Source organism: Muscardinus avellanarius, assembly GCF_963383645.1.
Source record: "Muscardinus avellanarius genome assembly, chromosome: 2".
In the NCBI taxonomy this organism is placed as follows: Eukaryota; Metazoa; Chordata; class Mammalia; order Rodentia; family Gliridae; genus Muscardinus; species Muscardinus avellanarius.
The window spans coordinates 32,403,646-32,424,644 of record NC_137787.1 but is presented as its reverse complement, the minus strand read 5'-3'; the positions used below and the strand labels follow the sequence as shown (position 1 = coordinate 32,424,644).

Genomic DNA, 20,999 nt, shown 5'->3' with positions numbered 1-20,999 from the left:
ATAGAAGATAAAATACGAAAACAAGATGTAAAGTATTTTGGAACCACAGCATGTATGACTTTAAGTATTCTGTTAAAGATCTTAAAAGTTTATTTAATAGGCGAGGAAGAGTTTTTTGTTGTTGTTGTGTTTTTAATATTGGGAATGGAACTCAGGGCCTTATGTCACAGGCTCTACTGCTGAGTTCCACGTCCAGCTCCTGGATAGAAGCTCCCAAATTTGACAGCTCCTTTCATGTGGTGAGGATGGAGAGAATATACTCTATAATCGCCTTTAGGGCTTCTACTCTGTAGGATTATTAGATGATGATACTATTGCTTAACAGAGAATACAGTAAAGAAGCAGATTCAGAAGAGAAGTTCAGGAATTCGGCTTGGCTCACACACAGCTGGATGTCTAGGGAGCGTTAGAAAAACTGTAATTGGTACATAGAAAAAAAGGGATGGTGATGCACACCTGGAAATCCATGACACAGTAACACTCCTAGGATATCACATGGGCAGGGAGACAAGGTAAAGAGAGTGGGTGATGTGGCTACGCCTGTGTAAAACTGCCCAAATTATGTGAGTAGGAAGGAGAATAGTTAGAAAGATAAAAAAGAAACCAACTAGCTTTCTTCAGTTAGTGACAATAATTCTGTCCACTATCTGTCATACATTAAATGTTTGTGTCATCCCCGAATGGATGCTGGATTCTAACTCCACAATGTGCTGCTACTAGGAGGTGGAACATTTACTTGGCTGAAATACAATTATAGACTCTTAAGTCACAAATAAATATTTACTTATTTATTTTGTGGTAATAGGGATTGAAATGTTTACCTCTGAGCTACACTCCAGTCTTATATTATTCTGTTATTTTGAAACAGGTTATCCTGTACTGGGCTGGCTTCAAACTTGCAATCCTCCTGTCTCAGCCTCCCAAGTACTGGATTATAGACATGTACCACCACATCAGACTACACCTTTTTTTTTGGGGGGGGGGGTATGGGGATGGAACATGGAACACAGGGGCATTCTACTTCTGAGCTACAACCACTGCTCTATTTTGTATTCTTTATTTTGAAACAGAGTCTCACTAAGTTAAGGAGGGGCTCACTAAGTAGCTGAGGCTGGCCATGAACCGCAATCCTCCTGTCTCAGCCTCTCAAATGCTGGGATTACAAGCGTGTGCCACCATGCCTGGCCAAAATCTGTTTTTAAAAAAGTGCTCTTCAGGCTCTGTAGCTCTTTTTGACCTAACACTTCAATATGACCACTACTGAATTCAACAAATGGTGAGCAAGAGATGACCGGCTTTTAGCAATGTGCTCAACACCCTTTTCAGGTTTCTCCTCTGGAACACTGCAGCTTTCAGGCCAGGCCTAAAGAGCTCTAGGCCCAGATGGAAGACGTCTGACTTGCAAGACTTCTAGTGTCCACCTGGTGCAGGCTGTAGGTTCCTGCCAGATTCCCATAGGCTAACACCCTACTCCCCTGTGACATTCTTGGTTGTATAACTGGCACTCCACACAGAACTGCTCAGGATGGATGGACACCTTGCCTTGTTTTTGGTCATCCCCACTTGGTGCCTTCAGAGAGCTAGAGCCCCCACTCCCTGGAGGATTCCCCAATGCTAACAGGTCATATATATATAGCTTTAGTGAGCACTGGAATACTGTGCATTCCCAACTTTCTCACCCTCTTGTTTCTATCTTTTCACCAGCACAAGGCACTAACTCACTACCTGTTATACAACAGTGAAGTCAGCCTGCACTGCCTATCAACTGAGTCTCTTCTGCCAATGGCTGTTCCATCCCAGTGGCTGAGCCAACTTCTGAATCTTTTTTTTTTGTAGGCCTGGGGATGGAACCCAGGGACATTCGACCTCTGATCTATACCCCCTGCCCTATATATTTTTTTATTCTTTATTTTGAAACCGGGTCTCACTGAGTTGCAAAGGGCCTCACTAAGTAGCTGAGGCTGTCCGTGAACCGCAATCCTCTGGTCTCAGCCTCCCGAGTGCTGGGATCACAAATGTGCGCCACCACACCTCGCTCAACTTCTGAATCTTCACCCTCTCCATCATATACTTGACCATTAATGTATTCAACAATTACAAACTGGGCATCTTTGTCCTAAGCACTGAAGATACAGCAATAAATAAATAAATGTTTATGTTCTTACAAAGTTTACATTCTAGAAGGAGGATATAGACAGTAAACAAACAAAATAAATAAAGTAATGCTAGGCAATAAATGCTGGGAAGAAAAAACAAGAGCGTGAAGGCAAAACTGACAGGGTAGCAAGGAGGTAGATGACTTCTTTGATGAAATGCTATGTGGTCAGAAACTTAAATGAAGCCGGGCGTGGTGGCGCACGCTTGTAATCCTAGCATTCGGGAGGCTGAGACCTGAGGATCGCAGTTTGCGGACAACCTCAGATACTTAGTGAGGCCTCTGAACTTAGTGAGACCCTGTTTCAAACAGAATTACGTAAACAAGATGGAGGTCATGGGTATAAAAAGTTCGGTCCACGTGTTGTATCTTTGGTGGGGCATTCATTTTAACCCCCCCCCCACGCCATTCTGGCATGGGGGTTTAAATATCTTCTGTATTTCTATCTTTTTAATAAACTTCTTTAAATCTTAAAAAAAAAGAATAAAAATCAGGGCAGAGGGTGTAGCTTGGAGGTAGAATGCCCCTGAGTTCCATCCCCAGACCCCCACACACAAAATAAAATAAAATTAAATTAAATTAAATGAACTTAAATGAAGAATTGAGTCATAAAAAAATCTAGAAAAAGAATACTCCCCAAAAAGAGAAAAGCAAGTGCAAAGTGCCCTAGTGGGAGCAGACTTAGAGAACCACAGAAGCAGCAGCAGGTCAGTGCAGCTGGAGCCACAGGCTAGAGGGGTGGGAGGCGGGCGGGAGGTGGCAAGGCCCAGATGAGACAGTGTCCCTCATGCCACTGAAAGGATTCTGGATTTTATTTTAGGTGTGTTGGGAAGCCATTAGAACGGTTTGATAATGGAACTAAAACAACCAGATATCTATTCTAAAAGGCCTCTTATAAAGGCTACCTCCTATATGATTCCATCAATGAACCTATTTTTGGTTACTGGGGATAAAACCCAGAGGGATTCTACCTCTAAATCATATCCCTAGCACTATTTTATTTTTTGAAACAGGGTCTCACTAGGTTGATGAGAGTCTCACTACTTGCTGAGCCTGTCCTTGAACCTGCAATCCTCCCATCTCAGCCTCCCATGTACTAGGATTATAAACATGCACCACTATGTCTGGCATGATAGACCTTTTTTTTGGTGATACTGGGGTGGAACCCAGGGGCTTTTCTACCTCCTGGCTATACTCCCAGACCTTTTTTTTTTTTTAATGCTTTTTGGAAACAGGGTCTAAGTTGCCCAGAGCCTCACTAAGTAGCTGAGGCTGGCTTTGAACCTGTGTGATCCTCCTGTCTCAACCTCCCAAGCACTGGGATTACAAGCGTGCGCCACCACACATGGCTTGATGGACCGTTTTTTAATATTCAAAATTACAAGGACTGAAAACAGATCAATGGAGATGAAGTATAAGGTTGACTAAGAGAATTTAGATAGGTGGCTTTGTTGTTGTTTTTTGGTACTGGAGATTGAACTCAGGGGCAGTCTACCTCTTGAGCTATACCCCAAGCACTACTTTATTTTTTATTTTGAAACAAAGTCTTGCTGAATTGTTGAGGGTTTCACCAAGTTGCTGAGGCTGGCTTCAACCCGGTACACCTTCCTGTCTCAGCATCCCAAGTACTGGGTTTCATGCACCATTGCACCTGCCAAGAGTATTCATAATGGCAGTCACACAACTCCCAATGTCAGATCTCTTTGAACTGTGCTCCCAAAAAGGTGAATTTAATTCTAAGAAAGTGGAACACACACAGACAGCCTACTCTGGCTGCTACGTGAACAACAAAACCTGTGAGTTTTCATGGAGGGGAGGAGGGTATGGCAAGGAGAAGGGAGATGAATTAGGATCCTGGTATAATAATTCAGGCAAACATGATGGCAACTTGGGCTAAGATGCTAACAGTAAAGCTGATAAAGTGTGTCTACGTTGAGAATACAGCATGAAAGCTGGGCCAAGAGATCCACACACAGCTTTCGCCCAACCCAGAGGAATCTCTCACTAGACCACATAGGGTTCAAGTGTTTTCTTATGGTCTCTTAAGTCATTTTTAACCTAAAACAAAAATAGCACAAATTAATGTCAAATTCTGTAACTGCCTTCAGAAAGAAAATCATTAAAAAAAGATATTGTGCCAGGTGTTGAGCATTCCTGTAATCCCAGTACTTGGGAAGATAAGACAAGAAGATTGCAAGTTAAAGGCAGTCTCAGAAATTTACCAAGATCCTGTTTCAAAAAAGAGTAAAAAAAATTTAGCTGGGTATGGTGGTACAGGCCTATAATCTCAGTACTTGAGAAGCTGAGACAGGAGATCACAAGAGTCTGTAAAATCATCAATGAAGGTCTAAAAAGTGGTTCAAAAAGCATACAGAGCCAGGTGTGGTGGAGCACGCTTGTAATCCCCACACTTGGGAGGCGGAGACAGGAGGATCCTGCAGGTTCGAAGCCAGCTGCACTGGCTTAAGAGATCCTGTTTCCAAATAAAAATATAAAAAAAATAGGTCTGGGAGTGTAGCCTGAAGGTAGAACGGTTTCCAGGAACCCCAGTACAATTAAAAAAAAAAAAAAAAAAAAGCATACAAAAATTATCCATTACTCATACCTAAACCTGAATATGTTAACAAAAGTGCCCATATTTTAAATATTTTTAATTTAAAATGGGAAAAAAACTCTCAACATTTGTATGCACAGATTAGTATTCAAAATTTTCAAAACATATAGTCCATAAAAGAAACTTAAAAACAAAAGGTTGTTGGTGAGAAGCCAATGCATTATATACATAGAAACTGAGGTCCAGGAAGGTTGAATCACCAGTCCCTGGCTATTCATTTAGCTACTGGCAAACAGGGATCACAAGCTGAATGAATCCATTACTTTGATGCACCCATGAACTGGGGAGTGCTTACAGAGAGCAGAAATGTCTTGCTTTTGGGTACATAAGTACTAACAGAGGATCTTTTTATTCTGTGGTGTTGAGGATAGAACTCAAGGCCTTGAACATATGGGGCAAGAGCTCAAATACTGAGCTACATTCCTGGTCCAAAACTGAATTTTAATTATATAATTCTGATACGTCACTGATTCAAACTTGTTGTCTCTCCTCTAAACTACTTTGAAAAATTTAAGAGTTCATGTTTCTAATTGTAGCCAAAGCAATAATTAAATTCAACAAAATTATAAAAAAACTTGGTATATGGCCAAAATATTATCAAATATCTACGGCATTTATAGAACTATATATAAGAAAGCAAACACACAAGAAGTAAAGGAAACAGTTTGGGAAACTGCTATGAATGAAAATGTATCTTAAGGAGAAGTGAGGAATAGAATAAGGATAGTTAAAAAAAAAAAAAAAAAAGGATCGTATCTAAGTTTTTACAAGTTGAGTATCCCTTATCCAAAATGCTTGGGGACCAGAAGTATTTCAGGCTGGAGTTTTCTAGAGGTTGAAATATTTGCATAGAATATACCAGATAAGTATCCTTAATTTAGAAATCTGAAATCCAAGCCGGGCATGGTGGCGCACGCTTGTAATCCAAGCATTCGGGAGGCTGAGACTAGAGGATTGCAGTTCGCGGACAGCCTCAGCTACTTAGTGAGGCCCTCTGCAACTCAGTGAGACCCTGTTTCAAAATAAAGAATAAAAAATAGGGTAGGGGGTGTAGCTCGGAGGTCAAATGCCCCTGGGTTCCATCCCCAGACCCGCAAAAAGAAAAAAAAAAAAAAAAAAAAAACAAAAAAAACTGAAATCCCAAAGACTCCAAAATCTGAATTTTTTGAGCAGAATGTCAGCATTCAAAATGTTTTGGATTTTGGAACCTTCCGAATTTGAGGTTTCCAGAATAGGGATGCACAAACTGTACTAAACATCTTCTAAAACAGTGGGTTTTTTGTTTTGCTTTTAAATAAAAGTCTGAACCTAATTCATTAGGTCATGACTAGCATTTGAAATATTTTAGTCAAAGAACAGACTCGAAAATTTCAGGTGATAAGAGCACTATTTACAAGATTTGTTTCCGTGATTTAAATACACATACAGCTTATACTATGTCATAAAGTATTTCCTACTGTGGACAGCCACCAAAACTTAAAAGCCTCAGTTGCAAAAATAAAATCTGGCCGGGCGTGGTGGCGCACGCTTGTAATCCCCACGCTTGGGAGGCAGAGACAGGAGGATCGCGCAGGTTCGAAGCCAGCCGCGCGCGCTGGCTTAGGAGACCCTGTTTCCAAATAAAAAAGTATAAAAAATAGGTCTGGGAGTGTAGCCTGGAGGTAGAAGGGCTTGCAGGAACCCCAGTACCACCAAAATAAATAAATAAATAAATAAATAAATAAATAAATAAATAAATAAATTAAAAAAATCTGAATTTACCATTTTTTTGGCATGTTCTTCACACAGAGGTGTCTGGTGCGTAATGTCAAAAACTGGCACAGAGCACTGCTGTCCACCTGCAAACCTGGCGGTACAACTGGAGAAGAGCTGCTGAGAGCGGTTCAAGAGGATATCTGGGTTTTTTAAGTTAAGAACAAAATATATTGAAACTGTATTTAATTTCTCAATATATGTACAAAATTCATTGCCGGGCATGGTGGTGCACGCTTGTAATCCCCGCGCTTGGGAGGTGGAGACAGGAGGACTGCGCAGGTTCAAAGCCAGCCTCGCTTGCTTAGGAGACCCTGTTCCCAAATAAAAAAGTATAAAAAAAATAGGTCTGGGAGCGTAGCCCGGAGGTAGAAGGGTTTCCAGGAACCCCAGTCCCACCAAAAAAAGTATGAATTTGAGCCGGGTATAGTGGTGCATGCTTGTAATCCCAGCATTTGGGAGGCTGAGACAGAAGGATTGCGGTCCGCAGACAGCTTCAGCTAATACTTAGTGAGGCTCTTTGCAACTCAGTGAGACCCTGTTTCAAAATAAAGAATACAAGCCGGGTGTGGTGGTGCATGCTTGTAATCCCAGCATTTGGGAGGCTGAGACCGGAGGGTCACGGTTCAAGGACAGCCTCAGCTACTTAGTGAGGCCCTCTACAACTCAGTGAGACCCGGTTTCAAAATAAAGAATGAAAATATAGGGCAGGGGGTGTAGCTCAGAGGTCGAATGCTCCTGGGCTCCATCCCCAGACCCACTAAATTAATAAATAAAGAATAAATAATAAAAAAAAAAGGTAGGGCAGGGGGTGTAGCTCGGAGGTAAATGCCCCTGGGTTCCATTCCCAGATCCGCAAAAAAAAGTTTATGGCCATCTTAGGAACTTTAGTGAGACTGTGTCTCAAAGACCTGAGCTGGGCACGGTGGCATATGCCTGTAATCCCAATTCTTGGGAGGTTGAGATAGAAGGATCTCAAGTTTGAAGACAGGCTCAACAATTTAGTGAGGTCCTTTTTCCAAATAAAAAGATAAAATAGGTCTGGGGTATAGCTTAGAGGTAGAATGCCCCTGGGTTCAATCGCCGCACCACAATAAGCAAAAAAATGAATAAATAAGTCAAAGAGTTGAGGATATATAGCTCAGTGTTGGAACACCCCTATGTTCCATCTCCAGTACAAAAAAGAATTTTTGCAGTACTGGAGATGGAACCCAAGGTCATCCTACCTTCAAGATACACCCTCAGCTCTACTTTTTATTTTTTTAAACAGGGTCTAAGTTGCGGAGGGCTTCACTAAATGGCTGAGGCTGGCTGCAAACCTGTGGTCCTCCAGTCTCAGCCTCCCAAATGCTGGGATTACAAGCATGCACCACCATGCCCAGCTTCAAAAAAACCTTTTAAAACAAAGTATAGTCGGGTTTGTGGGGCACGTTTGTAATCCCAGCATTTGGGAGGCTGAGACAGGAGGATCGCAGTTTGAGGACAGCCTCAACTACTTAGTGAGGCCCCTTGCAACTCTGTGAGACCCTGTTTCAAAATAAGGAATAAAAAAATAGGGCAAGGGGTGTAGCTCAGAGGTAGAATGCCCCTGGGTTCCATCCCCAGTACTGAAAAAAAGAAAAAAGCTTAGTGATCTTCAATAGCAGAAGCGCTAGGTTCAGTCCCTATACAAAAAAAGAAAAGCCAAGAAGAGCGCAGCGGAGACAGTCAATGCTTGTGTGGTGCTCGCTCCACCTAGTTCAAGGATACGTTGGAAACAGTGTCTGGTGAATGGAAGGGCTTTGTTGGTGCACTGTTCACCCTTCATGGTTCCACTGCACGCTGCTGGCTCTACCTCCCTCAGCTTGGTCTGGCTTATGCTAAGGGAAGAAAAGCACAAAATTAGTTTTTAAGAAATGCTCTAAGAAGACAGGGTAAATTTTGAACATTATATTACTACTCTGTAACACCCACATTGTAACTATCTATAAAATACACAGTCATTAAAATGCAAATATGAGTTAAAGAAAGGAGGTATTATAAATACCAAATGTGTTATTTCCCTAATCTACTGGCATTTAAAGCAGAAACTCACATTGCAATACATTTCAAGAATATCTATCTCTCTTTTATAAGTGGCATTCTGGTACCCTTTCCGTCACAAATCGGCAGGGTGCAAAGTGATGAAAGTCACGAGACTAGGCTCAGACACACCTGTCTGGGGATGTTAGCACTACCTCTTACTAGCTTCATGACAGGGACTCACTTAAACCTCCACTTCCTCACTTGTAGAGTGGAGACAAGAAACTCCCTGCAGCGGGTGGGGTGCTGTGGCGCTGGCAGGATACGCACACCTAAAACCACTTATTGCATGGTGCGCACGAGCAGCCAGCGGTTGTTAGTCACTGTTATCCTCCTCATTAGGACTTGGTCACCTCCTGCTGCTGAACAGTAAATCTGCAAAACACCGTGATCCTATACTTGGGGAGGGGACAATGAGAGGCAGAAATGGTGGGCTTGCTCTCACCCTCCAGCTTCTTAACACTCCATATGCAACTCTATGTCTCATTATTTAAATGCTATCTCCTCTTTGTTCACTTAATATTTAAATGTTCCAACTTATTTTAAAACTTATAAATTGGCAATGCACTCATATGGCCCCCAAATAATTGTATAAAGCATCACAAACTATTAGACCTTTACATGGGTCTGCGTATGGGGGAGGGGGAAACTTCTTCATGCACTGAGTCACAAGTAAGGCATGAAAGAGTGAAAATCTTGTGTCATTTCTGCTTTCTAAGGTTTTCTTTTCATTTATTTATTTATTTATTTATTTATTTATTTATTTATTTGGTGGAACTAGGGATAGAACCCAGGGGCTTTCTCCCTTCAAGCTATAATCCCAGACTTATTTTATATTTTATTTGGAAACAGGGTCCCACTAAGTTCCTGAGGGCCTCACTAAGTAGCTGAGGCTGGCTTTGAACCTGTGCAATCCTCATGTTTTAGCCTCCCAAGCGCTGGGATTACAAGCATGCAGCACCATGCCCGGCTTTCTAAGGGTTTGAATGGAATGACTTACATTTATTAGATAAGGTCATGCAGAATCTAAGTTATACAAAATTACATAAACTTTAAATAAAAGAATACTTCTACCATAATTACAATTACTACTTTCATAAAAACAGTAATGCAATTTGATAATCAAGTGCTGCAACAGAACTCTTCTAAATTAAGAGTTCTGTAATTCCAAATACTTGAATATATTACCCTCCAAAGGTATTTACACTATTAACTTTAGCCCTGTGGAAAAAAGTATTATTATTATTATTTTGTGGGGGTCTGGGGATGGAACCCAGGGGCATTTTACCTCTGAGCTACACCCCCTGGCCTATTTTTATTCTTTATTTTGAAACCGGGTCTCATTGAGTTGCGGAGGGCCTCACTAATTAGCTGAGGCTGTCCACGAACTGCAATCCTCTGGTCTCAGCCTCCCAAATGCTGGGATTACAAGCGTGCGCCACCACGTGCCGGCTCAACTCCCCTCTTTTAAATCTTTATTTTAGCCGGGCGTGGTGGCGCACACTTGTAATCCCCGCGCTTGGGAGGCAGAGACAGGAGGATCGCGCAGGTTCGAAGTCAGCCGCGCGCGCTGGCTTAGGAGACCCTGTTTCCAAATAAAAAATGTAAAAATAGGTCTGGGAGTGTAGCCCGGAGGTAGAAGGACTTCCAGGAACCCCAGTACCACCAAAATAAATAAATAAATAAATAAATTTTTAAAAATCTTTATTTTAAAACAGTCTCTCTAAGTTGCATAAGCCCTCACTAAGTAGCTAAGTTTGGCTGCGAACCTGTGATCTTCCAGTCTCAGCCTACCAAGTACTGGGATTACAAGCCTGCACCTCCACGCCTGGCTTATTTTTATTTTTAATTGGAAACAGGGTCTCACTAATCTGCTGAAAACCTCATTAAATTGCCAAGGCTGGCCTCGAGCCTGTGATCCTGTCTCAGCCTCCCAAGGACTGAGATTACAAACACGTATGACCACCACTCAAGCTATTTCAATAGCTCAGTCTAGTTACCAACAAGTACAAAGAAATTATTAGATAAGAAAGACTATCAACATTATTCATCCTGAATACAAATTGTGGTTTACAGGACACATATAGAAAGGTAGCCACTAAAGCCTTAATTTCTTTCTTTCTTTTTTTTTTGGTGGTACTGGGGTTCCTGGAAGCCCTTCTACCTCCGGCCTACACTCCCAGACCTATTTTTACATTTTTATTTGGAAACAAGGTCTCCTAAGCCAGTGCACGCGGCTGGCTTCGAACCTGCGCGATCCTCCTGTCTCTGCCTCCCAAGCGCGGGGATTACAAGCGTGCGCCACCACACCCGGCTAAAGCCTTAATTTCTAAAATATTTATATAAATGTATTTTTTGGACCTAGGCCTTTGACATCATAAATTTCAAAAAGATAGAGGACATTACCTAACAACTAACTTTTGTGAACCTAAATATACAGCAATAAACTACCAATGACTAAAGAATAATTATGACACACATTGGTGTATGATCTTCAATGAAGTACCAAGCAATAAATTTTTTATTGGTGAATTAAGTAAATGACAATAAATCAATCTGAAAACAGCCATAGATTCCATCTCAGTGTTGTTATTTGATAACATTTTTCCATTAATTCAGTTAAGAATCAAAGCTATAGCTGGCACAATAACACACACCTGTAATACCAGTACTTGAGCTGAGACAGGAGGATTGCAGGTTCATGGCCAGACTTAACAACTTAGTGAAACCCTGTTTCAAAATAAAAAATAAAAAATAAAAATAGGGCTAGAGGTATAGCGTGGAGGTAAGAATGTCCCTGGTTCAATGGCGAGTACCCCAGGTGTTAGAGCACTTGCCTGCCATGTGTGAGGTCTTAGGTTTGATCCCCAAATCCACCAAAAAGAAAAAAAAGAATCAAAGACAAATAGTTTTCCACACAAATACTGACTCATCTCAAACACTGTGCAAGAGCATAATACAGAAGACTCAACACACATAATGCTTACTACAAGCTGCTTTATGTTGGATACAGCTACAATTTTTACCAAAACATAAATTTGAAAGCAATATGCCATGTATTAGAAATCATTGTTTTATAACCTGTGTTAACTGTGAGAATCTGCTGAATGACTAAAGAACAGACCTTCACATATTCAATTCTAAACATGATTTGCAAAGTAAGGAGCCCTCCGTAGATGGAGAGTACATGGACTTCAATTCTACTCAACCTTCGACAACACTGGAGACTTTAGAACGAATGTAATACCAATATGAGGAAGTCTGAGACTGAAGGACTGCTGCGCATAGACAGCCTCAGCTACTTAGGCTCTTTGCAACTCACTGAGACTCTGTTTCAAAAATAAAGAATAAAAGCCATGTGTGGTGGCGCAACCTTGTAATCCCACCACTTGGGAGGCGGAGACAGGAGGATCCAGGTTCGAAGACAGCCTCAGCTACTTAGTGAGGCCCTTTGCAACTCAGTAAGATCCTGTTTTAAAATAAAGAATAAAAAATAGGGCTGGAGGTGTAGCTCAGAGGTAGATGGAACCTTGGTTCCATCCCCAGTACCTAAAAAAAAAAGAGCAGAATGTACCTCATTCCTGTACTCACAGAAATTACTATCTAGAATGACTTATTAAAGTGACTCATGATTACTATAGAAAAACCAGAATAAACTAAGAACATTTTCATCTTATCAATAATCTAAGCAGCTAAACTCCTAAATTTTTTTTATATTCAAAGTTGTCGCCTGAGAATACAATAACTAAAACATGTGAAAAAATAAATTCAATAAAGAACTGACTTTCTTTCTTTTTTTGTGTGTAGTCCCGGGGATTAAACCCAAGGCATTCTAACTCTGAGCAATAGCACTGGCCCTTTTTTCCCTTTTTTTTGTTTTTAGAGATAGGGTCTCACTTGCTAAGTTGATGAGGGCCTCATGAAGTTGCTGAGGCTGTTGACTTTCTAAACTTGAAAATTACTTCCTTAAAGTAAGATGTTTTGGAAATTCTTAATTCAACTTAATGTGTTGTGTATTTCAGTTAAAACATAATAAAAAATAAATAAAGCCGGGTGTGGTGTCACACACTTGAAATCCCAGCATTCCTGAGGCTGAGACCAGAGGATCGCGTTTCACAGACAGCCTCAGCCTCAGCTACTCAGTGAGGCCCTCTGCAACTCAGTGAGATCCTGTTTCAAAATAAAGAATAAAAAACAGGGCAAGGGGTGTAGCTCAGAGGTCAAATCCCTCTGGGTTCCATCACCAGACCTGCAAAACAAAATATATATATATATCACCTTCTGTGTAAATCAGTCTAGAAAATAAAATCACACCTTCTAAATATACTATAAATACAAACTATTTTTAAAAGGTACATAATCGCCGGGCGTGGTGGCACACGCTTGTAATCCCAGCATGCGGGAGGCTGAGACCAGAGGATGTCAGTTCGCGGACAGTCTCAGCTACTTAGTGAGGCCCTCTGCAACTCAGTGAGACCTGGTTTCAAAAGAAAGAAAGAAAGAAAAAAAAAGGGCAGGGGGTATAGCTCAGAGGTCAAATGCCCCTGGGTTCTATCCCCAAACTTGCAAAAAAAGGGTACATAATCTAATACAAGTAATTATTTTTCCTCTTCAAGTTTTCACCACTTAGCCTTCAAAATGTAGTATTCCAAAATTTCAGCAAAATATCAGATTACTCATTTCTGATATACAGCCTTTTGTCAAATGAAATATTATATAAACATTACATACATGTTTTCAAAAGAATCTAACAGCCAGGTGTGGCGATGCGCACTTGTAATCCCAGTACTTGGGAACTGGAGTCAGGAGGATCATGGTTCTTGAACAGCCTCAGCTACCTAGTAAGGCCCTCTGCAACTCAGTGAGACCCTGTTTCAAAATAAAGAATACAAAATGGGGCTGGGGCATAGGTTGGAGGTACAATGTGCCAGGTTTAATCCCCAGCACAGCAAAAAAACCTCAGCACCGGAAAAATACAAACTCAATAATGCTTTAAGTTTACTCAGCTCATAGCAGTATTATTTTGCCACCTGTGTAGCACTTTTTCTGAACAAAACAAAAATACAATGCTCAAATACTTTGTGTATATACCCAATGCTCATCTCCTGTTGTGCCTTAACTACCCTCTCAAAAATACAGAAAGCAAAAACCAAACTGAGACAGGTTCCTCAGAACAGGTGGCCCTGTGTGGCTCTAACCTGGTTCGAGTACATGCAGCTCTCCGCAGGTCCTGTATCAACTGACCAGTACATTCTGGTTCTTTGCTGGCCGCCTGCAGCAAGGCTTTCCTAAAGGTGTGCCTGCATTTCTTTTGCCGAGATTCTGCCCGTTCCAGGCGGCAGAGGTGCTTGTATTTCTGCTGAAAGTAAGTGCAAAGCTGGGTCACCCTGGAGCTCCTGCTCTCCGCAGCATCGTCATCTGACCTAGAAGTGCAAGGAGGGAAGCGGAAAACTGATTACAAGGGAGCTCGTTAGAGAGGGGAACAGAGAATGGGAAGGGTGACTGGATGAACAGGTTTAAAATTTTTGTGACATGTGAGCACATCATTAAGAAAATTAGAGCTGAAAATGACAGTGTTTCAACTAAAAGAACGGCAGTAGAGAGAATCCAGTGCTTTTCTCAAAAGAAGCCTCACCTTAGCTTGCCAACATTAGACACTTTAGACGGTGTCTTCCAAATTCTAAATGAGCAGGGTACTCTTGAAGAGAAAAACACTACTTTACCTTCACTTACTAAAGAGTGTGAGTAAATGACAACCTAATTTCGTAAAACAGATAGGTCATACCAGAAAGAGAACAGTGAATTCTAACAATACATTACCCACAGGCGCCCTTGGACATGCTGTTTTTTTTTTAACTACTCTTTTCTTGCTAAGCACTTGAAGGATTTTGATTGTAGGGCTCATAATTCTACAGCCCCCCCCCCCCCCCGTGCTGGGATGGAACTCAGGAACATTCTACCTCTGAGCAACGCCCCCAGCCCTATTTTTTTATTCTTTATTCTGAAACAGGGTCTCACTGAGTTGCAAAGGGCCTAAGTAGCTGAAGCTGTCCGTGAACTCAGATCCTCTGTCCCAGCCTCCCAAGTGCTGAGATTACAACCACGCCCGGCTATGATTCTATAGTGTTAACTATAGAGGTATCCTAAACAGCATTCCATAGGCCAGGGAGATTAACTCAGGCCTTCTCTTCATATGCTAATGTAACTGCCTGGTGGTTCCTACTAAAATGCTTTGTGGAAAGGGTGGTGAGGAAACGTCTAGGCTCGACAAAACGAGTGCTATGCTTGCTCAGCACTACCACCAGAGTGGTTATAATGCCCACTGTTCTTTGGAACAAATGTGATCTCATTGTTTATTGTCAGGAATAAAAGATTTGAAAGTTAGTCTATGTTATTTTCTCTCTTGTCTAACATAACATGAATAAATACCACACGTGTGACGCCATAGTGTATATACTATCTTACTAATATTCTGTAAATCACTGCTTGGTCTACTTGCTTGCTTGCTTCTGTCTTTCTTTCTTCTTCTTTTTGTAGTGTTAGGGATTGAACCTAGGGGAATTCTAACTCCAGTTACATCTCCAGTCCATTTTATTTTTTTATTTGGAAACAGTGTCTCAATAAATTACTGAGGCTGGCTTTGAACCTACAATCCTCCTGTCCCGGCCTCTCAAGTGCTGGGATTAGGATTAGAGGTGTGTGTGCCACTGTGCCCAGTTAGTTTCTTTCCTTCTTTCTTTCTTTTCTTTTTTTTCTTGGCAGTACTGGGGATGGAACCCAGGGGCATTCTACCTCTGAGCGACACCCTCTAGCCCTATTTTTTATTCTTTATTTTGAAACAGGGTCTCAGTGAGTTGCAAAGGGCCTCACTAAGTAGCTGAGGCTGTCTGCGAACTGTGATCCTCCTGTCTCAGCCTCCCAAATGCTGGGATTAAAAGCATGTGCCACCATGCCCAGCTCTCTCTCTCTTTTTAAGTGGTATTATTCGTCTTTCTTTCAGAATAGCCTACGGTAGGTTACTCTACAACTAGTTTCACCTAGAATGTTCCCTACAGTATAGTTTCTACTACAGATACACAAACTGAAGGATATTGATCTTTTTACTTATTAATATTTACTGTGCGGGGCGTGGTAGTACACGCTTGTAATCTCAGCATTTGGGAGGCTGAGACAGGAGGATCCAGGTTCTCAGACAGCCTCAGCTACTTAGTGAGGCCCTTTGCAACTCAGTGAGACCCTGTTTGAAAATAAAGAATAAAAAATAGGACTGGGGGTGTAACTCGGAGGTAGAATGGCCCTGGTTTGATTCCTAGTAATACACACACACACACACACACACACACAGTAAAAAGAACAGAGAAACATTTACTGTGTCTATTATGTTGGGCCCTATTATAGTAGAGAAAGGAAAGTTTCAAAGAGTTTACAATGTAACTTAAACAAGATAAACACATCCCAATGTCAAACAATTCAAGAAAGGATAGAACTCACAGGGAAAAAAAAAAAACCAAAACACCAAAACTATGAGGCAAAGGAATTGGAAAAATAAAGGCGCGCTTTAAAATTTCAGATTCCCAGGACCTTCCGCAGATATACTGAATCAAAATCTTCATGGTGTAGAACTCAGAAATCTATATTTTGAAATGTTCCTCAAGGTCTCATTGCAGGTCTCCACTTGGAAGTTCTAGTAGTGCCAATAAGAGCTATAAATACCTTTAATACAAGCAGACAACAGTCAGTCTATGAGCGGTATGGACAAAGTGCTACTGAGGTTTACCAGAGAGTATGCTGGATGAGAGGGTCTGCAGAAGATGACAATACAACTGGACCTCGAGGAAGGGTAGAAGTCGAGGCCGAAGAGGGAAAAAAAGTTCAAACCCTTTCAGCCATGAAACAGAGAAATCCAGAACTGCAAAAGGCCAAGTATAAAGCGGCTTGGTCGGCTGAGGTGTGAGGTCTGCAGGGGAATAGTGCTAAGTAAACTTCTAAACCTAAATGCCTGGCTGAAGAGTTCAACCTCTGTTTTCACAGACAATTTTTTTGTTTTTTGTGGAGTTTTTTGGTGGTACTGCAGGTAGAACCCAGAGGCTTTCTACCTCCGGGCTATACTCCCAGACCTATTTTATACTTTATTTGGAAACAGGGTCTCACTAAGTTGCTGAAAGCCTCACTAAGTAGCTGAGGCTGGCTTCGAACCTGTGTGATCCTCCTGTTTCAGCCTCCCAAGCACGGGGATTACAAGTGTGTACCACCACGCCCGGCTTCACAGACAATTTTTAAGAAAATGAGTAACAATAATAGAAGTATGCATGAGAAAGATTACACTGTCAGGATATAGAATAAGTAGGAAGAAAGAGAAGAGTTAGAAAACACCAAGGAGGCCTGGCGTGGTGGCGCATGTTTGTAATCCCCGCGCTTGGGAGGTGAAGACAGGAGGATCCTGCAGGTTCAAAGCCAGTCGCACTGGCTTAAGAGACCCTGTTTCCAAAATAAAAGAAATATATAAAAAAAATAGGTCTGGGAGTAAAAACCCAGAAAACACCAGGGAGGAGATCGTAAGGACTCATGCTGGGATGCTAAGAGCAGGAATGGACCACAGGAGGGGCAGCATTCAGGTATAAAAAGACAAACTGTATCAAGTAGTAAAGGAAGACAGGGACAGTAATTACTCAGCAGTTTCTATCAAAAATAAGGAAAGACAGTAGTGCCATTTATAAAATAAGGAACTACAGCAAGAAAAGATTTAGAGCAGAAAATAAATCCCATTTCAAACAGAAATTTTTTGCTTATTTGTTTGGGGTGTCAGGGTCAAACCAGGGCCTTGCACATACTTAGCAAGTACTCTACCACTAAGCTACACGCCAGGCCCCAAAAGAGTTGAAAGTACATATGAAAGCTAGGCCAGCTATACACGCCTGTAATCCCAATACTTGGGAGGCTGAGACAGGAGGATCCCAGCCTCAAAAACCTAACAAGACCCTGTTTCAAAATAAAAAATAAAATAAGTTGAGGGTATAGCTTGAAGGTAGACTGCCCCTGGGTTCAACATTTAGTGCCAAAAATACACATAAAGGAATAAATAATAAAGTACATATGAGGTATTAAGGGATGCTGTTCAAAAACCATTGGAAATGATAAAATGGGGCAAACTTTACTGAAAAGATACAGATTTCAGAGTCAACAACTAACAACTGGAAGGCAGGGGAGTGATAAAAGTGGGAAACTACACAGATAATGGAAAAAACAACATATGTAAGAGCCATTACCATAAGAGAATTAACTCAATTTGCCAGTAGGAATGACTCAATGGCTGTGAATGTGCATACCAGGAATGGAAGCGCCACTAACAGAAAAGGAAGAGAGGAGGTCTTATGGGGAGGCGAGCACATCATCACTTCCAAAACTGTGATCTGAAGGACACTTCAGGACCATGGACTAGACTGGTGCCTCTCAAGTAACTGCAGAAAGACACCCCGAACACTAAAGAATGCTACTGATTATAAATTTCTAAGCCAGGCATGGTGGTGCCCACCTGTAATCCCAGGACTTGGGAGGCTGAGACAGGAAGATCATGGCCAGCCTCAACTACTTAGTGGCCCTCTGCACCTTAGTGAAACCTTGTTTCAAACTAAAAGAATAAAAAATAGTGCTGGGAGTGTAGCTCGGAAGTAGTATGCCACTGGGTTCCATCCCTAGTACCGTGAGAAAAAAAAAAAAAAAAAGTCTTCTAAAGGTTTTTCATCATTTCAATTACTTAGGATTTCAAACCAGGTGGCTGAATAAGAACAGCAGCCTGGGAAGAGAAAGGCCAGCTCCCCATCACCTTCCAGCAGTGGCAGGGCCTGGCACCTAGGGCTTTCTCAGTATGGATCAGCTTCCTTTCTTTAACTTTTCTAATCTGTGAAATGAGAGGAATAGCGGGCCGGCTCCCTCCCCAGGTAGAGAGATGAAATGAATGCCTGTGAAATCACCGTGTAGTCTAAGGATCATTTGAAATGCTACTGGTAAAAACCCAGACATAAAGCAACAAATACTGATGTGACATTCTAAGACCCCAGGCTTGTTCATAATCTCAAGCCATGACACAAAATTCTCCACTCCATTTCAATCCACTTTATTAAGATAACAACACAGCAAAATGGCAACACCTCTGAGAAAAGTAGGGACCAGAGAGAAAAGCTATATTAAGGGGGAAAAAAGGGGCTTAATCCTACAAATGCTAGATTTCAGGTATTGACAGAATATATGATGAGAAATCTCCAACAGGCAGTTTAAACTCTAAAGAATGGTCAGGCATACTCCAGAAGCTGAAGTGGGAGAAGAACTCGAGTCCAGGGACTCTGACAAGCCTGGGCAACACAGCAAGATCTCATTTCAAGAGGGAAAAAAAGGGCAAAAAACACAAAAAAGAGAAAGAGAAAAGAATGATCAGACATGAAAAGAATATATGGGAGTCATTCACTTTGAGATAGAGGAAACAGATAAAACAACAAAAGAATGAAGCACTTATGGTGGTTCTGCAGTTTAGATACTCAATGGAACAAGCCATTCTAAAACCACTACATACAGTCAGGCGTGGCGGCACACACTTGTAATCCCAGCATTTGGGAGGCTGAGACAGGAGGATCGAAGTTCACGGACAGCCTCGGCTACTTAGTGAGGCCCTTTGCAACTCAGTGAGAACCTGTTTCAAAATAAAGAATAAAAAATAGGGCTGGGGGTGTAGCTCAGAGGTAGATTTCCCCTGGGTTCCATCCCCAGTATCAAAAAATAAAATAAAACTACTACATACTAGGTAAAATATACATATAGATAGAGTACTGGTGTCAAAGTTAGTAAAGAACATCTCTTCCCAAACTGCTTGTTCAAAAGCTAAATGAATCATAAATAGAAAAAATTTAGAACTAGCCAGGCATGATGGTACATGCCTATAATCCTGGAAGGCTGAGAAAAGGAAGACCGCAGGTTCATGGCCAGCCTTAGCAATTTAGCAAGGCCCTCCACGACTTAGTGAGACCCTGTTTCAAAATAAAATATAAGCGTGGAAGCCAGGCGTGGTGGCGCACGCTTGAAATCCCAGTATTTGGGAGGCTGAGACAGGAGGATCGCGGTTCACAGATAGCCTCAGCTACTTAGTGAGGCCCTTCACAACTCAATGAGACCATGTTTCATAATAAAGAATAAATAATAGGGCTGGGGGTATAGCTCAGAGGTAGAATTGAACTTTACTTGGTTCAATCACCAGTAGGGGTAAAAAAAAAAAAATTAAAGAGTTGGAGGGGGGCTAGGATGTAGCTAAGTGGTAAAGCACTTACTCAGTGTATACAAAGTCATGGGTTCAATCTCCAGTACAGCAAAAAATAAAAAATAAAAAGATATATAAATACCAAAAAGTAAAATGTCTCATACCACCAAATGTTGGAGAGTATATTCAGCAATGAGAATTCTCATACATTGCTAGTAGGAGTATAAAATGGCACAAATAATTTGGAAGACTGTTAAACTACTTGTGAAATTAAATAGCCATCTAAAGTATGTACTTGAGAAGAATACACAGTCTACTGTTCAAAGATACAAGCAGAAGCCAGGTGTGGTAGCACACACTTGTAATCCCAGTATTTGGGAGGCTGAGACAGGAGGATTGCAGGTTTGCAGCCAGCCTCAGCTACTTAGTGAGGCCCTCCGCAATGTAATGAGACCTGTTTCACAATAAAGAATAAAATAGGGATGGGGGTGTAGCTCAGAGGTAGAATGCCCCTGGGTTCAATTCCTAATACCATCAACAAAACAAAACAAAAACAAAAAAACAACCCACACACACACAAAAAAAAAAGCAGGCTGAAAGCAGAGAGATGAAAAAGGATAATTGTGCAAACAGAATCCATAAAAGAGCTGTTGTAGCCATATTAACAAAAGACAAAATATACTAAAAAAAAAAAAAAAACAAAAAAACTTCACTAGCAGTAAAGAAGGGGCATTTTACAATAATAAAAGTGCCAACAGATGAGGAAAACATAATTAAAAAGCCCCCAAATACCTGAAGCAACAACTAAAAAACAAACAACGCAACAATAGTTGGAATCTTCAGTACTACACTCAAAAATCAGCAAGAAAATAGAAAACAAAAACAATAAACCAACTAGATCTTTTTTTTTTTTTTTTTTTTTTGGTGGTACTGGGGTTCCTGGAAGCCCTTCTACCTCTGGGCTACACTCCCAGACCTATTTTATTTTTGGAAACAGGGTCCCTTAAGCCAGGGCGGCTGGCTTCGAACCTGCGTGTTCCTCCTGTCTCCGCCTCCCAAGTGCAAGTGTGGGGATTACAAGCGTGCGCCACCACGAGATCTTTTAAAATGTCTAAAAATACTCCACTCAGCCGGGCATGGTGGCACACGCTTATAATCCCTGCGCTTGGGAG

General features: G+C 41.4%; 1 protein-coding gene across 1 annotated transcript in view; it reads right to left on the bottom strand.

Moving 5' to 3' along the window:
• The window catches only part of INO80D (INO80 complex subunit D), a gene marked incomplete at its 3' end in the record, with an annotated part of 58,324 nt that overhangs the window by 7,722 nt on the left and 29,603 nt on the right, over positions 1-20,999 (bottom strand). The window contains exons 5-7 of the mRNA XM_080720018.1: positions 13,781-14,005; positions 8,271-8,380; positions 6,531-6,664 (exon numbers count right to left, since the gene is read on the bottom strand). Coding sequence (XP_080576144.1) covers positions 6,531-6,664; positions 8,271-8,380; positions 13,781-14,005 — 469 coding nt within the window. The remainder of the gene's footprint in view (positions 1-6,530; positions 6,665-8,270; positions 8,381-13,780; positions 14,006-20,999) is intronic.